Raw genomic sequence first — 22,239 nt, 5'->3', positions numbered from 1 at the left:
TGCACTTCTTTCACGTTTATATCCCGCCCCCCCACAACCCCCACCACCTTTCCTGAACACACTGAAATAGAATTTTGATGATTGGATAATCCAGCTAAGAGCTCTGAAATTAGGAGAGTGAGAGAGTGAGGGAGATGGAAGTTACCATAGTTGGAGGTCTGGATGCAATTTTAGAAGACTCTGCATATGGGTAGGCTACTTAGACTTTCATTATGGTCAGAATTTTAGATAATGCAAAACACAGCCTGACATATGGTGGGCCTTTAATTGTGTTTGGTGGATACAAGAATGAAGTTATGAGAGGATCTATTCCAGTCATAATAGGATAAGGATGCCTACAGTGGCCTGGGAAGTAGCATTTGCCTGTCTGAAAACTTTCATAGAGCTTCATAGAGATAATTTTTTTTGAAAGCTAATTCATTTTTTATTCTTATTCTCTCTCTCCTGCTCTTTCTCCTCAAACACACACACACGCACGAACACACACACACACACACACACACACACACACATACATTTTCCCTCACCCTCTGGTCCTGGCAGGTCAAGTAATTTATGAATGAGTTATGTTGAAAAGAAAATACAAACCCCACCTAAAATGCACAAACAATATTATGCTCTTTTTAAAGTTGTGTCACATTGCTAGACACTTGACAGCTAGGTGACAGAAAGTCTGTCACTGATGCCTGTCTGTGATGAAGATGACGCCTGTGCTGCTTATTTCATTTGCCAACTCTCAGGTCCAAAGAGAGGTCACAGGGAGACAGGGTCTGCATGACTTTCTTTATACATTGCATTTCCCTACAACCTTGTTAACGAGATTAACAGCTGGGGATCTGGGTTGAACATTTTAGGCAAGTGTTGCTATTTGAAGCATCTGTGCCCACATGCTGTATCAACAGTTTTTAAAAAATAAAAGCACATGTAAATGTGAGAAAGCTTAAATGTCAAGCTATTGCCATAGCTTTTTTAATCCATGAAATCATTTGGCAACCTTCTTTAAAATGCTGTGGCTTCTTCTCTCTGTAGGAATGGAGGTGTGAGCCCCTTTGGTAGCCTCTCTAGTGGCCAGCTTTTCTGGCTTTACTAATTTGAGTGGAGGACCAGCCTGTTTCTAGCATGCCTTTTAACTTGATATCGTAGGGCAGGGGTTTAAATTGGCATCAGATACCCAGACTATACTTATAGAAGGACTTGAAGGATTCAATGAAATCCCAGACATCATTTGCAAATCATGTTCATGAACATGTGTGCATTTTTTAAAGAAATGGTCCCTATTATATATCATATTCTTACAAGTTTCCATAACCCTTAAAAGGTTAAGACCCTTTCTCTTAGAGGGCAAGAAACAACCAGTGTCTTTCTCTCTATCTGTATAGTTCTGCTAGAGATATGTATTCATACCACTGGTATTTTCTATGTGTTAGCTATTTATTGTCTTATAACAAAAAATTCCAAAATTTGGCAGCTGAAAACAAACAAAAAACACTCACAGTTTTTATGGGTCAGGAGTCTGGGAGTGGTTTAGCTGGGTGATTCTAGCTCAAAGTCTTACATGAGGTTGCAGTTAAGCTGTCAACTGAGGCTGCAGTCACCTGAAGGATTGATCAAGTGGTTATCTGCTTTCAAACTCTCTTACATGATTATTGGAAGGCCTCAATTCTTCACTGGCTATAGGCTGGAGATCTCAGTTCCTTACAATGTAGGCTTCGATAGGCTGTTTGGTGTCTTCATGACATGGCAACTAGCTTCCCCTAAGGAAAGTGATTTAAGAGAGAAAGAGAGAGAGAGCCCAAGATGGAAGCCACAGTCTTTTATAACCTAATCTTGGAAATGATATGTCTCCCCAGCTATGTTGTCTTGGACACTCAGATCCACCTTGGAACAATGTGGGAAGTACCACACAAGGTTGTGAATATCAAATGGCAGGGATCATTGGGGGTGACTCTGTTTAAAGAGACTATTACTATATCCTCTATTGACACAAACATAAAGCCAGCACACTTTAGGGGACCTTCATCTAGTACTTCCAGATCCCCAAATGATCATTACCAGTGCCCAAATGGCTGAGGCACAAGATCATTCTTTCATAAGATGATAATTACAGTATATTAAATCAATTAGAGAACAAATGCAAAGAATCCAGCATAAGGAAACTATATTACAGAACTCTAATCTTTTTCATAGCTGGTCTTTAGTTTAGTTTCTTCATCATTTGAAAACGGAGCTAACAAAGCAGCTCTCCTTGGCAATTATTATTTAAGTAGTGGAGTTATTCAAACAGGTTCAAATATTGCTTAAATGTATTGTTTTGCTACTTGAAGTAAAAGTAGAGAGTTCAGAAATACTTCCTAGTATTTACAATTTAGCAACAGTCAAATTTATTCTAATATCAGAGACATTCTTGAATATTGTCCAAATATATCTTGGTGTCTAAGGGGCGTGTGTTTGTGTGCATGGTGTGTGTGTATGTGTGTGACAGAGAGTGACTGAGGCAGAGAGAGAGAGAGAGTACTTTTGTATGCAGGCACATAAAATATGTGAGTTGCTTTGGGGATTTTCCAGAAACAAATTCAAATCCACTTTGAGAATTTTGACATCTTGAGATAAGACACATTTCTTCATTATTTGAGAACTAAATAGTTGTAAGTCAAAACAACAATTTAGAATTTAGTACCCAAATAATAAATGTATTTTTTTGTAGTCAGTATATTTGAAATGTTCTTTTTTCCTTTGGCAAAACTTTATATTTAGGCTTATTTTATGGTTAATTCTATGCAATGTAACTGACTTTGGAAAGGTTAAATTGATAAAGTAATACACTTGAGAAGGTATGTTTTGCCTGGAGGCTAATTTCTGAAGGATATTTGTGTATAAATAGGGATTCAGTGAAGAGTTCATCTGTGGTCCTCCTAGCATATGCTGGGACTCCTCTTCAGTGGGAATGGGTGATAAGGGCATGTGGTGCCACCAGAGTTGAGGGTGGGATGTGGGAGAGAACTCTATAACCCATTAAGCAAAATCATTTTTCTTCTTTTAAAAAGAAGCAAGCCTTTTATATCCAAAAATGCATATAAGTGACAGCTTTGAATGTTGCACTTAATTACTGTGACAATTTTATCTTTCTCTGCTATTAAAATTTGCAAGTTATTAATACTACTTTAAAAAAAGTTTATTTTCATCAGCTACTGAATCACAGCCCATAACCATATCTATCTTATTTATGAAAATGTAGTTGAGGGGATAATGAGATAATTTTTAAGAAACTTTCCAAAGAAATCAGAAAAATACTCGAGATGTTATTGGGAAAGGTATTTTTTATTTTAAAAAAAAATTTTGAGACAGGATCTCTGTTGCTTGGAGTACAGTGGCATGATTTCGGCTCACTGCAACCTCTAGCTCCTGGGCTCAAGTGATTCTCTCACCTCAGTCTACCAGTAGCTGGAACCACAGGTGTGCACCACCATGCCCTGCTAATTTTTGTATTTTTTGTAAAGACAGGGTTTCGCCATGTTGCCCAGGCTGGTCTCGAACTCCTGAGCTCAGGCGATCTGCCTGCCTTGGCCTCCCAAAGTGCTGAGATTATAAGTGTGAGCCACCACTTTGGCATGGGCAAGGTATCTTTGACTTACTTGTATCTTCCTTTTTAATACAGAGTTTGGGGTTCTTAACTTTTCCCCTGGTGCTATTACATTGAGTCTGAAGAGGTCACTATGTCTTTAATTAACTCCTTCAGAGAAATAGAGTCTCAATAATTCCAATATCCAGACAAAACATTATAAACACAATCAACTGGTTTCCAATTATGAGAGCTGAAAAGTGGCAACGTATAAACTCATAATGTATATCTGAGCTAACCTCACTTTCTTTTACATACCTTACTTAACTCCAGCCAATAGTAAAACCAAATTAAAGGAAATAAAAGAAGTCAGGACATTTAGTGTACTGTAAAGAGCCCTTCATAGGAATGCCAATGGCACATCATTTTTCCTTGTTTCCCTTTCATATATAAATGTCAAGATTTTTAAAAAGGTATTTTCCAAAAAGCTTTACTTTTAATTGTCTCTTTTTGCTTTTTCTTAAATGAGGTTTTCGCACACTTGAAATTCAGGATGCATGTTAAGTGCAGAAAGGTTAAAGCATAAACTATTCTAGAGACACCTTCACTGAAATGCTCATAACACTGAGGAAACCCCATGTCTAAATCTAGCCCTTTGACTTAATGGAAGGAAATTATTTCTCTAGCAAAATGAAAATAGAAACCAATATTCTGCTTGCCTCTCAGAAGTGGTTACATTAGCAGAAACTTTTAAGTCAATAATTGGTTATTGAAAGGTTATTATTACTTCTTTAGCTTTATTTTATCTTAAAATTGACCTGTTAAGTTTCTGTTTATCCCTTTAACAGGTCATTTATTCATCATTTGGAAAATCTACATATATAGCAGGATGTGTATTTATTTATGTTTAGAAACTCAAGTACTTTGGAAATGGTTTTGTGTTACTTCCTAAATACAGTCACCCTATTATAGGATCACACCACCATATCTTGTCTAGACTTCTCTTTTCTATTTGTTTAAATTTAATTTGATCCACCTTTCCTCAGCATGTAATAGTAATGGATTTTATCCTCCCTACATTGTGCATAAACACAAGATAGAAGAGAAATGAATGTTCGGTGAATAGAAGCTAAGAAGAAAGTCATTGATTTTCTATGTGAAAAACTGGAAAATATTAGATGGAGCTTGATTTTTTTAAATTAGCTTGTCTTCTGGCCTTCCCCTCTTACTTAAGAATAATAATTGATGGCATTTCTTCAATTTTGAGAGTCTTGCAGTCAATGTCTTTATTTCGTGAGAGTTTATCATTACCAGGTAATAATTTCAGGATTGTAGCTTTATGGCTCTCCCATTCTTAGGTGGATCGTATGGAGTTTGCATGCTCTGCTTTGATTTGAACCCTTTCCCTTGGCTTTTGTTGGTTGGTGGCTGCAACTCTGCAGCTCCAGAAGAAACCACTAGCTCAGAATCCGACGGCCACACGTTTCTCCAGCGGTTTCATTCACATTTCTCTTCTTCCGACCTCCATGCCGAACAGACTAAACCTAAAATCCGGAGATGCCCTGAAGGAAAAATACCCTATGCGGCATGAGAATTGCTTACTTTTCTAATCCTAACCTACCTTTTTCCTTTTTTATTTCTATCTTTTGTACCTATTTTTCTTAATTCTTTTCCCCTATGAGGGGCAAATTAGTTTTAAAATCAGGCAAGTATTTGGGATCCCTCAGCATATCCAGAACGTCTGATCCAATGCCTTTTTTTATTTTTCAGTCAGTTTGCTCCCAGGAAAGCCTTTTTGTGGAAAACAGGTAAAATAAAATTTACTTTTCCCTGTCTTTAGAGGAACAACGTCTGTCATGTGTGTCCTGTATATTCATAAATATATATCCCATATATAAGTGTGTGCTTGAATATATGTATTAGCAAATACATATATCTATGCGTACACACATATATATTCACATGTTTATGTTATTTAACACATCTAAAAATTATCTAATGTGGAAAAAATTTTCCCTCAGTTAATTCCAAACAGAATTGTAAAAATTTTTCTCATTTAAAGTCTCAATTTCCGGTCCTTGCAAAGGTAAACTTCCTATTACCTTCACCAGGCATTAAGAATAATAAATATTGAGACATCACAGGAACTTGCAGTTTCATTGGCTTATTTAGCAGTCCGCTGGAAGCATGCATATATTTGGTATTGTTGGCCACTTCCTGTGCCCTATAATGATATATAGTTATACAAGTAACGATTGGAATAATATTCTTTCCAGTTTTTTTATTCTAAACAATCTATTCATCTTCATAAAAGACTTGACCTTGAAAATCTTATCTAAACTGGCCTAGATTTAGCAGTGTACCTGGCATAGGAGTTAGTAGGGGGAGGTAGTTGTAAAATAAATGGGTTATAACATTTAAAGAAAATCTTGGAGATAAGAGCAAAATTTTTCAAACTTAATATACACGCTTCAAAAATCATTCTAAATTGACATATATATTAAAATACCCCATTGATTTAATTGCAGATACTCAGGGCAAATTAAGGAATCCACATTAACTGCACTAATCACATTTAAGAGGCATCAAAATGGGCAACTTGATTGGAAAATATGGTGTCTATAAATAAAGTGGTGGTTAATTTTATTTCAGGGGTTTGCTTAATGGGTATTCCTATACCATTGATTAAAATGGATACTGATTAAATGCCAGTACTCAGAGAAATTTAAACTGGGCATTAAAGATGATTGGCTTTAAAAATTCCATCATTCATATTTGCAGTTGGAAATCTTCAAGTAAGGTGACTAAACCCCTTAATAGAATAATCTCTTTTAGAAGAGGAGATAAAATTGAGAAACACATAAAAGGGATTCACAGAAAACTTCAAAGTCCATATATATTTAGAGAAATATTCCCTGTTTACATTAAAACCAATCATCTATAAGCATTGACATCTTGCAGGTGATTCTAAAGGATTCCAAAAATACTCTATCTTTGCCAAAAAGATTAAGTGAGCATTTACAATTCAGATTCATGGGAAACCTTATCCTCTAGTCTCCTAGCCAATGATTTTCACTATCTTCCTCCCTAATCTTACCCATTTACATTTGAGTATCCCTTATATTATAATGGATTATATTCAACGTTACAATAATTGGTCACATATATATGTATTGCATATGTTAACAGGTCTTGATGGTCCTGGAAACCAAAAATCGAATTAAGTGACTTCCCTCCAAAAATAAATACATTTCTTGGATACCGACCTCTGGAATGCCAGTATTTCATTATCCCAAAATATAAAGAATAGTTTTAATATATTACTCTAAAAAACACTACTAATATATGTAATTAAATCTCTATTATATCTATATCAATCTCTTTTCTCCTATTCCCTCTACTTCCTCTTTCCTTCCTTTCCCCTTGCCTAGCATCAATGTCTTAATCCTAGGGTAGAGATCTTAATCCTATCAAACTGCCATTAATTTATTATGGCAAAATTCAATATCGTGTAAAGAAATCTTTGTATGGGATTGATTTGTGCTGTAGTAGAGTACACATCCATTTAACACAAGGCATTTAGTACCCTTAGGTTTTATATCATAAAAATCATGTTTTTCATTTCCAGTAGGCTCTTGGAAGACAGTAACATATGCAATGAGACCTATAAGAAAAGACAGCTGTTTCGGTTGGTATGGTTTACTTTCTTAAACTGTGTTTTTTTCAGATTATGTGGTAGAATCAATGTTCAATATTAGTGTACTTGTGTAAAAGATATCTGTTTATTTTTTAAAGTCCAGTTATTTCTTTGTAAATCTTATTACATAGCTAGTATGGAAGTCATACTGGGTAGTATGAGATATGCGACTGGCAATCTATCACTTTGTCTGCAATTCATTAGGGTTCTTCTAGTTTTCTGCTTTTCCGGGGCTAACTTTGGTAGCACACTGTTTTAATTTTCCCAAATTAACTTTAGTAAATTACTCTGAGTTAAATTTTCCCTGACAGATTGCAACTGTACGTACATTCTCAACACCGGAAAATAAATCAATGATAGCCCTATTTGGGTAACTAACTTTTAATTTTATCTGTTATAATATTTCAAACAGTGTGTTTTCAAGGGTGAATTTTATTTCTAAAGAAAGATATGAGGTTCCTTCCAATTATAATGACCTACTTAAATTAAAATCTCTGTGGGCTAAGGGGAAAGGATGATAATTTTTTTTTAAGTTCTATACTAGACTAGAAGCTCTATGAAAGCAGAGGGACCATACCCATTTTCTCACTGCTCTATTCAATGTATATCTGACATTGACATCCATTGTAGAGCAAAGTGTGCACAGTACTATAAGTATACTCAGTATCCACTATATATATTTAATGTGTTAATGTGTTTACGAATGTTAGGATTTACCTCCATTGTAGGAATTATTACAAGAACAACAACAACAAAAACTCTTACCCGCTTGAAAGAAAATACTAAGAAAAGTAGATGAATGTTGAAAGAGTGCGTTTTTGCAATAAGTCTGGACTTTAGAACTCATTATGAGTAAAGTTAATTTATCCTATACTTTGATTGAAACAAAAAACAGAAGCTTCTTTTTGGACTTCCCTCACTTTTCCAGATTGAACTATGAAGTTTATGAAATCTTCCTTATGTATCATTAGACAATGAATTTTCTTTTTCACACTTGAAGATTTAAGAAAATAACTTTGCACTTCTTTTGAAAACTCAGAGAAAAGCTAAAATTTACCATTACTCCTGTGCTCACACACTATGACCTAGTTTGTTTAGGCCAATATAGATAAAACATGGGTTCTTGTCCCCTAAAGGCCAATTAGTTTTACATAATCCCAAATCTGTCCCCAAGCTAGATCTACCATATACTCAGGTTAGCCATCCCAAATATGGATTTCATCACTCACCCAAATCACCAAGCACAGAAACTCAGAAAGGTAACTTAGCACAAAGTCATTCACACAATTGTAAAAGCAATGCAAGATATACATCATCCTTAACCTGTGCAAAAAAGATACATTTAGACATGAAAAATAAATATTTTCAGTTGTGTTAATCAGCACAGAAGCAGAGCTTAAAAGATATGCTTTATAACTACCTTGGGATGAAGTTCTAGTTACTTACAAGAGGGCCAGCTCCAATGACCAGATATCTCATTACTACCGTCTTCCTGGATTCCAGTAGGCGAGGACCAAGACTGGGCTTAGGAGAGAAGGGAAGACACCTGTGCATGTGGTTTTCTACAATGCCTATGATCCCACACCCAAACAGATTTGGAATTCAATACGGGACCTCACTTCACCGCTGTTAAGATGATAGTGCAGTATAGAGACGTACAAAATATATTTTAATGTATAAATACCTAGGAATCATAAATTAGAATTAAACATTATTTTTGAATCTCATTAATGCTAACTCCCTAAAGCAGCAACTTAAATTTTCATTTTTAAATGCACAGATTATGGCTTAGGACAGTGATTTGAGCTAGTGAGGTACAGGCAGAGAAGTTAAAGAAATCTTAGGTTGCCTTATTGAGCAGGCGATGTGGCATAAGTCTAAAGGAGCTTCTCATAGCTCTAAAAAAAAGCTCTACAAGGGAGAAAGGTATAGACTAAAACACACTAAATTGAACCCAGAAATAGTGGTGACTGCCTTCTTTACCCAAAAGGCTCAATCACACAGGTATTTACAGGAAGTCTGGATTCCTGCCATGGAAGTGCAGAGTTCATGGCTAAAGAGATAATTGAAGCAGAATTAGTAATGAGAACAAGAGATCACCCTCATATGGAGAGCTTCCATCTCACGCATCTTGTACTCTGAGGCTAAGCACCACTCCCAAATCATCAAGCCAGTGTTTTTCTATAATAAATATTTTAAATTAGCTGCAAATGAGACTATTGTCACATTTCTGGTGCATTCACAGTTGCTAAATAATGATTTTGCTAGAGTTTGTAAAAGACAGTTTGACATAATCATGATTATGGGAGAAGAATGAAGTTGAATTTGGAGATTTAAAGAGAAGACAATCAGAAATGGAACACCAAGCCATTGAAAAGGCTATTCATTTCTCCGCTCTATCTCCCATGGCTTTCTTGAATTTCAAAGGAGTTTAAGAGGTAAAGCCACCTGGTCATTGGTGAAGGTCTGGTCGTTCATACCTACAACTTGGTTTTCATCAAGTGGTTCTTATTTCTAAAACCAGTCATCCCTGTGGTACTGAGAACAGAGAGAATGTTTGTAAAATACTAATAGAAGATGGCAGGGCACTGAATATTTTCATCTAACCTTCCACTCGAAAGTGCTTTTTGTTTTGTGAAAATTCTGTACCTCTTCCTCCCTTTGCTTTACAAAGTTCCTGTCACAAATCAATTATTTCATTTTTATTTCTTGGATCCATTTACCTTCTTATGTTTGGCTGAAATAAAAGAAAAAGTTGAGTGAGTAAATTTAAAGCAACACTTAAATTTTTCTTTGTAGTCTGTACAATTTTGTCAGTGAGTATTTCAATCACATGTGTGCACTTCAAACATCTCAACAGCACATTATTGTCTTTAAAATATTTTTCAATGAAGCTACCAATGACATCTGAGAGATTTGAATCAAGGCTTAAATATGCCGCATTGCGAATATGAATTAGGTGTTATATTTACTGATCGAGATTTATATTCCCTTTACTTATTTATAATCCATTAAAATCTTAAGGTATTTTACTGATGCATTATTTTTATCTTCAAAGAAATCTTTGAATTTATTAACAAAGTTATGCTTTAGACAGATTGGAAACCAATGAAAGTGCAAATTTCATCAATTTTCTCTATAAAGCACATGTAACTTTGCATATTTCTGAGAGATACTCTAAAGTTTTCAAACTTCATTTCTGACTATTGGATCTCTTCCTTTTTCTATTTGAAGTTTGAACAATTGTGTTCTTTCACCTGAGGAGCTTTTTTTGTTATTTCCATTGTTCCCCTTGGAAAGTTTTGTGTCAGTGTATAGTGTTTACACTGTTGTTATTTTCAAAAGTTTTTCTACATGAAAAGAATTAAAGGGTTCTTTCCTCTGACCATGAAGGTTAAACTCTGGGCAAAATTCTTACCATAGGTTAATAGAGTAATTTCCGTGATTTCTACACTATCTGTCAAAGCCTTGGTGATTTCAGATGTGTATCTCATAAAGCTGGAATATGAATTAACAGCTTCTCTGGATCTGTGTGCATTTTTCCATTGACAATTATTTTGTGCTAAAGAGAGAGAAAAAGTCTCCTTTGGTGGGAGTTACTTTTAGAATCATTGAAGATCACAATTACTTCTGAACATTAATTAATTATTGATTTGAGTCAGGAGAACTTATCCCCCTACTCTCCTTGCAAGAAAAATTAACAATTACATTTTATACCATGTCTTTCTAGTTGTTTCTCCTTCACCGACAGAGGGATCATGTGACATTTCTAGGTTTGGTTTTTCTGTTAGTAACCTGTGTGTTATGTGTGATGTTATGTCTATACATCATCAAAGTATTTGTAACACTGGGAGGCAACTGGTTTAATGAAAAGGGTTGGTAGGAAGGGTCTTGTGTGGATGACCTTCCAAGGAAAGCCTTGCTGTGTGCCTACCCACACCATTCACGTAAGGTAATCCTGTCCCTGTGCATCTTTCTGGTGGTCATACTCCAGGGGCAACAGAGATGGCTCGGGGAGAACATCCGGGAGTCGACAGAGCAGCTCAGAAAATGAACTCAAGTGGTCTGACCACCAAAGGGCCTGGAGCAGCACAGACTCCGACAGTTCCAACCGCAATCTAAAGCCCGCCATGACCAAGACGGCGAGTTTTGGGGGCATCACGGTGCTGACCAGGGGTGACAGCACTTCCAGTACCAGGAGTACCGGGAAGCTGTCCAAAGCAGGTAGTTAGTACTGAATGTGTTTATGTCCTGTGGTATTTTTTGGATTCTACACAAGCCATATGGTCACCATTCCCTCTGACTTTCAGTTGACTGATAATGATGATATTAATCACAGGGATAGCTGGAAAGAAGGTACAATTTAAATAGGCTACTGCCTCTTTCCAGTTATGTGCCTAGGTCAAGTTATTAACCTCTCCAAGCTTCAGTTTTCTAATCTATAAAATGTAGGTTATGTAATGCTATTCAAACCCAGCTCAGTAGACTTAGTGTTTGTGTATTTAAGTACTTAAGTTTACTTACCTAATTTAAATTTATTCAGTAAACTTAAGTTTAAATTGCATTATTTATATAAAAATGATTACCGTGGCACTTGCTTTACAGTAACTACCTAGCAAAAGTTTGCTATTGCTTTTAAATTTAATAATATTAATTATTCCTTAAAAACACACTGTACAATAATTATAATATTAATAGCTTTTGTTCTTGCACTGGAAGGCTGTTAGTACGATCCTGGGCCTGTTTTTTTTAACCATCCTGTGCCTCTGTTTTCTTCACTTGATAAATAGAAATAATAATAGTACCTATATTGTAGAAATATTATGAAGACTAAAAGAGTCAGTATACACAAGGCAACTTGAATAATGCCTGACAAGTTATAAGCTCCCAATAAACTCTATCCTTATTCATTTTTGTTATTGCCATTTAATATTTGCACCCCTGCTTTGCAGATAAGACAGGTGAGTGTCAGAAAGGTTTAGAATTTCCAAGTTACCAGGTGCTTGTATCTTTTTTTCCAAGCGAAGCAAATAACGTGATTCTGAAGTAGGTTGTTCAAGTTTGCATGAACAGTCTTTGGAAGGTGAGTGATAATGAGAGATCTAGGAGAGCCATTAACTTGAAACAACTTTAAACTGATGGAAGCATACACCACGATGCTTACATGAGTCTGCAAAATGCCCTCATGGTCTGCCATTTCTAGCTCTTCTGTCTCCCAAAGATTATTCTCTATTGTTTTTGAATTATTTTCGAATGTTCACAATTAAAATACTTCCTAAAATCTCAGGAAGGTGACAAATGACCGTTCACTGGCACTCCATGAGCTGAAGTTTGTGATTTTAGTATGTAATTGTTTTTGCTTTGTTTTGGTTCTGTCCTAGAAAATCAAATACCCTGACACTCTCTTGGGTGGGGGGGTTGAGAGTTGTGATTCCGTCATATGCTCTGGGTGACAGATTGTACAGGTGGAGCATTCAGGATCCTGAAGTGACAGGTGAGGGGGAGGCCAAGGCAGGAGTGGGATGAAGAATGGAGAACCCCAGTTAGAGTTTAGACACGGGCTGCCCTGGACTGTGGATATTTTCCCAATTAAACTTTACACTCATGTTAGGTCCTAGGGGTTCCCCACCTCCATGCAAAATCTGGGTTCATTTGCTGATGGTTTAACATAATTAGGTTGTTGACAAATTCCTCCTAAAAATTATCGCACATTTTTCTATATAAGGAGAAAGATAACAGCATTTAGTTACAGTCACTACATAATACACACACCCTGATTCTCAGAAAGATTCAGATGGGTTCACACTGCCTCTCTGCAATTTTTATTCACTAATTGGTGAGTTCTTGATTTCTTACTCTAATTAATTGCTCTCATATTCCACTATTGTAGCAACCGAAGTAAAGAAAATCCACTGTGGTACACTTGAGCTCTTGTAAACTAAGATAGGTTTAATAGTTTTAAATTTCCTTAAGATGCGAAAACCAAGTACTTTAAATGGTGCACTTAAAAATTCCAGCACACCAAGAGAGCTCTTAAAATTTTTAAATTAATAGTCATTCTCCATGCACCAACCCCCAATCGCTTCCAAAGCAAAGCTCTTTGGAAACATTTAAAACACTTCAAAAATGTTAAAATGCCATGTTCTTTGAAGAATGATTAGAGATTGTAAGTGCTTCAGATTTTTTGTTCTTTTAATCTAAGTGTCTCCATTTGAAAACTTGTCAAAGTGCAGGCATGGAAAGGGAATAAAAACTTAAAGAAGATCAAGGTAGGATGTCAAAACAAACTTACAATTTCCCAAGATGGATTTATGAAGCAAAGCTGTCAGTTTTGCTGTCATGGAGCTTCAGAAGAGCACCAGTTTTCAGTTTTCTACCTAATTGTTCACAGTGGAATTGCAAACTTTTTTTATGACCTTTTAGAAACCAAGTCTGGAGTTGTGACATTTAAGTTACTCTTCTCCTCTTCTGAGAACATAGATTCTAGCTTTAAATAGATAATAATGAGACTTTTTCCATGTTGGAAACACGTTTTCCTACATTTTGGAAGGAAGCATATTACCGAAGTATGAATGTACAAGCACATTCTCTTGAGGCCTGGGCTGTCCACCAGATGCCCAGCATACATTTCTGGAGGGAGATGATGTGATTGTATCCTCCTTACCGAAAGCACTTGAATGATACCTGCACGGCAACCTCAGCTGTTTTTTGTTAACAGCAATGTGGTTGAGATATAAGAGTATGACATCTGTTGCTTACCACATTGGCCTAGCTATACTGTCACTATTGTTCCCCCATCTGGATCTTCAAAGCAGGGTTTCTCAACTTTAGCTCCATCAGAATCACCCAAAAGATTGGTTAAATCCCAGATTGCAACACTCACCCACAGAGTTTCTGAGCCTGAAGGTCTAGGATGGGGCCTGAGAATTTGCATTTCCAACAAGTTCCCAGTTGATGCCGATGCTGCTTGCCTGGGAACCACACTTCAAAAACAACTGCTCTAGAGAAATGAAATGTTCTTTTTTTGTTTGTTTTAATGATTTTAGGTGGTCTGGCTTGTTGTTTTCTGGATGCAGGGCTATTCCTGCTATTGTCACATTCCTTGCCTACATCCTGGAGTATTTTTTGATCCAATGCAAGACACCCCGTGTTTCTACCGCTTCCTTTTCTTTGTCTTTATCTTTATTACTACATTAATACATCCTGGACATTCTCTTCCTTCTTGTAATTTTGGAAGCTTTAGATTATTCTACTGAACACTGACCCCCTGAATCTGGAAATATTTTCTTGAATTATATAATTCAGAAATAAAACTTTTATGATTTGTGGTCCTCGTAAAAGAAAAAATGCAGAAGATATTGCAGGCAAAAGAGAATTTATTCATTATTATTGCAACAGGGATCAAGACTATGATCTTTCTCTTTAGAGAGAGAACTGAGCCCCACTGAATCAAAAAGCAGGAGAGTCTTCAAGCACTGGGGTGAGCTAGTGGCAAAATTTTGGAGGACATTATAGAGGAAATTGGGTGATGTGATTAGGCTATATGTGCTTGCTAATTGGTGCTGTGGAAGTTAGGCTTCTATCCTCCCACAGAAATTGAGAGATAGGGGCTCTATTTTTCATGACGATTAGATTTCAAACGGATGGCTCCCAGGTACTTAAGAAGGTCCTTCATGGATTGTAAAAGTGGCTAGAGGCTAGGAGATTTACATCTCAAAGGGGCATAAATGCTGTAAGGATAGGAAGGTGAGGAGCCTCTAGTCTAGAAGAAACCAATGAAAAGTTTGGTCAAGCTGAGGGGAACATTAAGGTCATCTTCCTTACCATTGCTCACCATTTAGTCTGGTACCTTATATTTTACAAAAGGGTATGTTGAGGTCTAAAGTAGCCACTTCCTGAAGAAAGCACAGCTAGTAAGTGGCAGAACTGGAATTAAAACCCAGTATCCTTCCTCCATGGGAATGTTTCCTCTGCTCCAAGGGAATCTGCCTATGTCCTTCCCCTTCTGCCCTGTCCTTTCCTGGTTTTTCATTTTGTTTTGCCTTGTGATCTCCTTTTCTATCTTTTGTCATGTTTCCCAGTTTCTGTTTTTCTCTTGAGAGTTCACCTGAGTCTCTCACCCAGCCACTCGGATATCTTCTTTTTTCTCCTCCCTGTGTCTACCTATTAGGGTTCAGCTTCAGTTTCTGAGCTTTCCACTGTGAGTAGCGTGGAATTTTCATCTAGTATCTCCTAGAACTTCGCACAGGCTTGGTCAGGGCCCTGGCCCCCATCTGGGCCTTGCTTAAATGATAAGAAGATGAACATGACCTATAGGCTTAGAGAGCCATCTGTGGAGTCAAGTTGCCTGGGTTTGAGCGCAGATTCTACCACACACTGAGCTTTGGGAAATTTATTTAACATATCTGAAGATCAGTTCTCATCTTCAAAGTGAGGCTGCTGTAAAAATCAGCTTAGACAACTCATGTAGAGAAAGTAGCACAGTGCTTGTCACATAGGCATACTGTATAAATATTTATCATGGTTATCATTAAACCTCTGAAAAAAGGAAACCAGAAATACTTTTCACTCTCAGGCATTCTAAATCTTAAAAGTTCTCAAATGTCAATTTCATTTTTTAAAAAATCTTTGAACACGTCTAATCCTGTGCCTTTTACTAGCATTTGTGTTTTATCACAGAACAACACCGGCTATGTGTGGAATATGGCTCTCCCTGGCCTTGGTGATTGACATTCAAAGCCAATCAGAATGGCCAGTTACTAAATCCTGGCTGTATGTTGATTGCTGAGTCATCCTTTTGAAGAGGTTTGACTTTATTTTCATCTTTGCACATGCAGAGAATTTAAGCCAAATTTAGGTTTCCTTCCTTTCACCTGTGAAATCAAATCATTTACATAGTCTTCTCATTTCTCCTGTTGACGCTGTTTCTTTTCCCCCAGGTAAGGGAAGGGTATACTATTGTAAATCAGTGATTAATGGCCATCCTTCTAAAGCCAAAATTAAATTACTCTTTGGATTGGATTGTGACACTTCAGTCTGTCTGCATCAACCCATCCTTCCTAACACACACACCCATGCCATCACTAGCTTACAGTTCAAATCTGAGTTAGGACGTGCTCCCTTGGCCCCAACTATTTTTCGGTGCCTAGCCCCTCAATCTGGAGATGAGCTGACTCATGTTTGTATAACATTAAATCCCTGGGTACAGGAGGTTTTGTTGAATTATTTATGTTGTTGCTGTTGACTCTAGTGTCAAATGTGTAACATAGCATCAAATTATACATAGCAGGTCCATAAACACACACTACAGTCTGCATGGGGAATATGACCACAGAGTCATAATTTCAGTGATACAGCCTCAAAACTATTATTAGCATTTTCAATATTGTTCTTACATTTTTTACTTTTTCTCCGCATGCCTTATTCAGAGCCCCATCAGCACTCTAAACCACTTCAATGGAGCATCCTGAATTGACATAAAACTATCGTTAGTAATAAGCAAGTCATGGGGAAAGCAGAGAAGATGCCCAACTGAGAACACTTGTGACAGGTCATGGTATATGCATATGTACAATTTCACGAGGTAATGTGGGGTCGTGGTTAAAGCTTGAGCTACAGATCAGTCTGCATAGACCAAATTCCAGCTCTGCCATTATCTAGCTATATGAGCTGACCTGAGTTACCTAACTTCCTTATGCGTCAGTTTCCCTATCTGTAGAGGCAGTATTAGTTATTATTTAAGTGTTTATTCAAGTGCTTACACATACTAAGTTGTCAATAAATATTATCGTTCTCCTAAAAATTATCATGCTCTCCAATTACCCCTCTTCTCTGCACTTACATGTTATGTTCCTATCACTTATTTTAAAATAACTCCAGTTTAATTTAAGGGCATATTTTAGAATCTTGAAAAGAGTGTTAGTGATGGATTCTATATTTTGACTTTAACGATACATAAGAACATATTTTTAATAACATAATTAATGGTGTAGGCTGATGATTTAATCAACTTCGTGTACTACATTCTTGCAACCTATGATATTACCCAAGTAATCTATTAGTTTGAATTTGCAGTAATATAAATTTTACTTAGTGCATTTTCTCTTGGCTGCTCTGGTTAATACCTAGTGCCCAGGAGAACTGTGGTTAAGGATACTAGGGCTGCTTGTCTCTTGCTGTAGTGAAATGCCAGTGAGTGCCCAGTGGATATATTGGGATATGTTTCTACTTTTGTCCATAATGGTGAGACAGAAGAGATTGTTAGATTCACCTTAGCGGCTTCTGCACACTGTTCCTGTTACCCACGTGTTTGAAAATTCGGAATCCATAAACATCACAATTATTTTACTATTCTGTGTCATCTAAAGGATATTCAGTCATTATAAGGTCAAGCCCTCTTTGGTCCACCTTTTAGCCATATTAATAAGACTTCTTCAAATATGTAAAATTCAGTACAATATCATTAACACTTAAATATATTACATTAATAATAATACCCACCATCTATTTGATTCCTTGCTTTTCTTTCTTTCTCTCTTTCTCTCTTTCTCTCCTTCTCTCCTTCTCTCTTTCTCTCTCTCTTTCTTTCTTTCTTTCTTTTTGATGGAGTCTTGCTCTGTCACCCAGGCTGGAGTGAAGTGGCACCATCTCAGCTCACTGCAACCCCCGCCTCCCAGGTTCAAGCGACTCTCTTGCCTCAGCCTCCTGAGTAGCTGGGACTACAGGCGCATGCTACCATGCCTGGCTAATTTTTTGTGTTTTTAGTAGAGATGGGGTTTCGCCATGTTGGCCAGGCGGGTCTCGATCTCCTGCCCTGGTGATCCACCCGCCTCAGCCTCCCAAAGTGCTCGGATTACAGGCGTGAGCCACCGCGCCTGGCCCGTCTTTTTTGGTTGTTTGTTTAAATCGTTAATATCTGAAGTTTCAGCTTTACACGCAAAAACAATAACATTCAATGGTTTAAAGTTGCCCCTGGTCAGATGGTTAGAAAAAGTCAGAGTCCTGATTCGTCTGTCTCTGCCTGACACTCAATCACATTCTCCTAAACCATGCCACTCCTTAAAAGAGATCCTATTTGATTTTGAAATGTGTTTGCTCTTATACACTATGCTCCCAGGTCTTCTACTCACACATGAAGGTAACAGATTATTTATGACTAGGCCCCTTCAGACTTCAGCTGTATAGGTGTCAGAGAACCAGTACTTCAGAACCATGCACACAAACTTCATATCTCAAGGCTCTTCCTTAAGGTGCAGTATCTTTAACCTCCATCCCAGTCATTCTATTCATATTATTTCAACTTAGTAAGACATTTCCATGATACTAATTACTTGGGGATATACGATGGAGTTTTCAGGTACTGAGTTCAGAGCTTTAGGGTACCCTTTACCAGTTTATCACCCTAGTAGTTTGTGAAAAGGCTGAGAGAGAAAGTTCTCATTCTTAATTCTTCTTTTCCCAGAAAATTGACACATCTGAAAAATATGTAGCAAATATTTCAATAAAATATGAGGCCAAAATATGGGAGGGGCATTAGTTAATCTCGTCCTACAGCATGAGTCTTGAATTCTTTAATAATGCGTCACAGAAAAGTGAGCAGTTAGACTCAGATTGGTGCTTTCTCTCATCTCTGTATGTTGAATGATTTCTTGATTGTATCCCTATGCCAGGTTCTGAGTCTTCCAGCAGTGCAGGCTCCTCAGGATCGCTGTCCCGCACCCATCCACCTCTCCAGAGCACACCTCTAGTCTCAGGCGTGGCAGCTGGCTCTCCAGGCTGTGTGCCTTATCCAGAGAATGGAATAGGGGGCCAGGTTGCTCCCAGCAGCACCAGCTACATCCTCCTTCCACTTGAAGCTGCAACAGGCATCCCGCCTGGAAGCATCCTTCTTAATCCACACACAGGTGAGTTACTACCTGCTTTATCAGGGATACAAGGCTTTCAGAAGTTTGTTCTTACGTTTGATCTTATGAATTTGCTAGCAGGTATTCTGAAAATTCCTGAACAGGAAAGCTAGTTGCATGAACTGTTATGAAGCATTTTTGTTTAGAAAGAGCAGATTTATAGCAGTATCTATACCTCCATATTTATATCTTCCTATCAATATTTATATTGATTTGTAGATATAGATACTTCCAGAAGCGTCCACTTTTCTTTTTTCTTTTGCTACGATGTCTCCCATGCATGCTTAAGAGCTAAGATGAGAGAAAATGGTGTGATGAGTTGGGATATAGTAATTAAAACTTTGTGTTTCTCAGTCTAAATCCCCAATTAGCTTGTATTATGTCAAAAGGGTTTTTGCATCCAAGGATATTTCTGGAATTGAAGTATCAATTGAGATATATAGTGACCATTAACTCTAGAAGTTGCTTTTTAACCTTAGAACTTCAGCCAGCTCCTATGAAAGGAATAAGAAACAGTGGTGGTGAAGAGAATACAGAGAGAAAATTCTTGTGTATTTTAGAAATGTCAGGCTTACGCTGATTTTGTTGGGTTTTAGAAAATTGTTCATGATCATAGTTTCTTCCACGATGAATGGCCGTTGGTTCTTTAATTTTGCATTTTTCTAGTGGGTCAGTTAACTTCCACATTGATTTCAAAAGACTGAGGGCTTTGAGATTCTCACATCAGCAAAAGAACTCGGGAACATCTGCTTATATGCGGGGAAAACTTCTCAACCTGGGGCATTTTTGTCTCTGTCGCCAAAGCCATTTGGCATTATCTGGAGACATTTTGATTATCATGATCTGGGGAGAACAGGGCTGCTATTGGCACCCAGTAGGTAGAGTACAGAAATGCTGCTAAACAGCCCCCAACGCCTAGGACAGACTTCCACAGCAGAAGATTATCTGGAACAAAATGTCGGTGGTACCATGGCTGAGAATCCCCAACTTACAAAGCTTGACATTGACTAGTCACTTCTTAGGACATCTTTATTAGGGACCGGCAATAAATGGAGTTGTCTTGAAAGAGATCTGAAGTTTGGTTTAGATCATTCCAGACTATTTCTTCAATTAGCTAAACTCGAAAATGCAAAACTGGGTAAGTATCTCATAAAAATGATCTGACTCAATCTTTTCACAAATGTAGTGCTACTAGTAATTAGGAAATTCAGAGAAACATGAGAACTGTAGTAAAATAGTTACTTGAATAATTGCCACATTTTCATAAAACATGTGGCACATTCCCAAGTCATGGTGTTTGATTGAGACATATTGAAAATGCTATAAGCTTGAGGGAAGAAAGGCATAATCATTTCATTAAAAACCGTTTGAAAGCTTCAGATTAGATACTTCTAAGGAGGATTTTTAGATTGCTTGTATTTTATCTGGATTATTGTAAGCACTATAAAGAAAATTAAAAGAAGACCAGGATCATATTCTTTACTTTGGACACAAATCAAAGTACTGTCTGACTTTGTTGGCTGAAATTCTTTCACTTTTAATTGAGATAGAGGGCTTGCAGAAAAGAAAACAGTTTAACCACTTGTTTTGAGTGGTTTGTTTTAAGCAAAATTACAGAGTGTTTTGTAAAAGCTCAACAGAGTATTTTTAGGGTACAATGCAGGAATATTATTTCTAATGATAGCATAGTTGTGCATGTGTATGTGTATATTATCATCTATAATCTTGTTTACAGAAAAAAGAAACAGAATATTGTTTGATGCCAAGTCCCAATTCTTATTCATTGGACCGAGTCGTTTAGAGCTGTTATCAAAATATCTCTTTTGTAAAAGGATCCCAACTAAGCAAAAGGATTTAATAACACTGTTGAACAGCTTCTCCATACATATTTTTCTGATCCGACAAATGCTAGATTTAAAATATCCTAAACCAAAGGGAAATGTATGCATATATTGTATACTATTTTTGAGTAGTGAGATGCAAGGTGAATTGTATTTCCTCTTTTCTAGAATATATTTATTCTGTAAATTGAAAAGATGCACATGTATGTGTATGTACATATATGTATTATATATAATGCATGTTATATGTATAGGTGTATCTGTAGTATATGTATGTGTGTGTATGTACATGTATCTACCTATCCAATTTCTTATATGACTTTTACTGTTGAAACTAAAGGTTAGCCTCCTCTGGGCGGGAACTCATCTCCTTTTTCTGTCATTGCTGTGAATCTAGAAACTACACCTCTCACCCTTTTTAAAGTACTTTTCTGCCAAGTACACAATAGAAACACTTGGGTGTTAGGAACCAAGATCATACGACTATTTTGCTTCTCATTTGAACTGCTCTTGGGCTCATTTCCTTGTTACCACCACACTTTCAAGCTCCTGTGCAGAGGAGCCTACTTAGTTATTTTATTTTATTTGTCGCTTGCCCAGAATGGATAAAAAAGTCTCAGGCACTGTGCCGGTGCTCAACAATTACATCATTATTGCAGGAATATCTCCTACCCATTATATATGTGGGATGGATAACGGAGCAGGTTTTCAGCTAATGTCATATATTTGGAATGTGGTTCATGTGCAAAATTATAATTGATAAAACATCTGTTTTAAACAAATATAAGACAAGTAATAATTTAAAAATACTAAGGTATCTGCCAATCATGTGCCTACTAAATGAAACGAAAATGAAACTTCCTTTGTCAGCACAATTGACTTGGCTCTTACTAAGTACTAAATATTTGGCACACTGAAATCAACCCACTCACATATACCCTTGCAGTTTCCCAAATATAACCATAACTTTTCATTTTGTCTGGCCTCAGACTCAACTTTCAACAGGCTCATTTCTAACTTAGGACCTCTTGCCTGTTCTTTCTTTGCTTTTCAGGAATCTGGATGAGTGAGGTGTCACAGAGGCTGTTTTTGAAAATTTTCCCTGTATAACATTTTCATTCTTGCAAGGCAAGCCTGGAATCTTGGGTTTGGTCTTCCTCTGGTTGTCTTGGATCCAGCCTCCTTTTGGAAATTTTTAGCAGAAAGCTCAGCTTTATGGGCTATTTTACTTCAACTCAG

At 37.0% G+C, this 22,239-nt stretch overlaps 1 protein-coding gene across 48 annotated transcripts in view; it reads left to right on the top strand.

Annotated features, from left to right (window-relative positions):
* Nucleotides 1-22,239, top strand: part of LOC105470906 (cAMP regulated phosphoprotein 21) — a 156,754-nt gene that overhangs the window by 72,626 nt on the left and 61,889 nt on the right. For 13 of the 48 annotated variants that reach the window (XM_011723207.3, XM_011723212.3, XM_011723213.3 and 10 more), the window contains 4 exons: nt 5,330-5,367; nt 7,188-7,247; nt 11,251-11,483; nt 18,926-19,159. In XM_011723207.3, coding sequence (XP_011721509.1) covers nt 5,330-5,367; nt 7,188-7,247; nt 11,251-11,483; nt 18,926-19,159 — 565 coding nt within the window. Of the gene's footprint in view, nt 1-5,329; nt 5,368-7,187; nt 7,248-11,250; nt 11,484-18,925; nt 19,160-22,239 lie in introns of those variants that run through there. The other 35 variants (XM_071090688.1, XM_024789458.2, XM_011723215.3 and 32 more) reach the window with 7 other exon arrangements.

This window comes from Macaca nemestrina, chromosome 2 (genome assembly GCF_043159975.1).
Source record: "Macaca nemestrina isolate mMacNem1 chromosome 2, mMacNem.hap1, whole genome shotgun sequence".
Taxonomy (NCBI): Eukaryota; Metazoa; Chordata; class Mammalia; order Primates; family Cercopithecidae; genus Macaca; species Macaca nemestrina.
The sequence above is the reverse complement of the archived record's forward strand: the minus strand, read 5'-3'. Positions and strand labels throughout refer to the sequence as shown.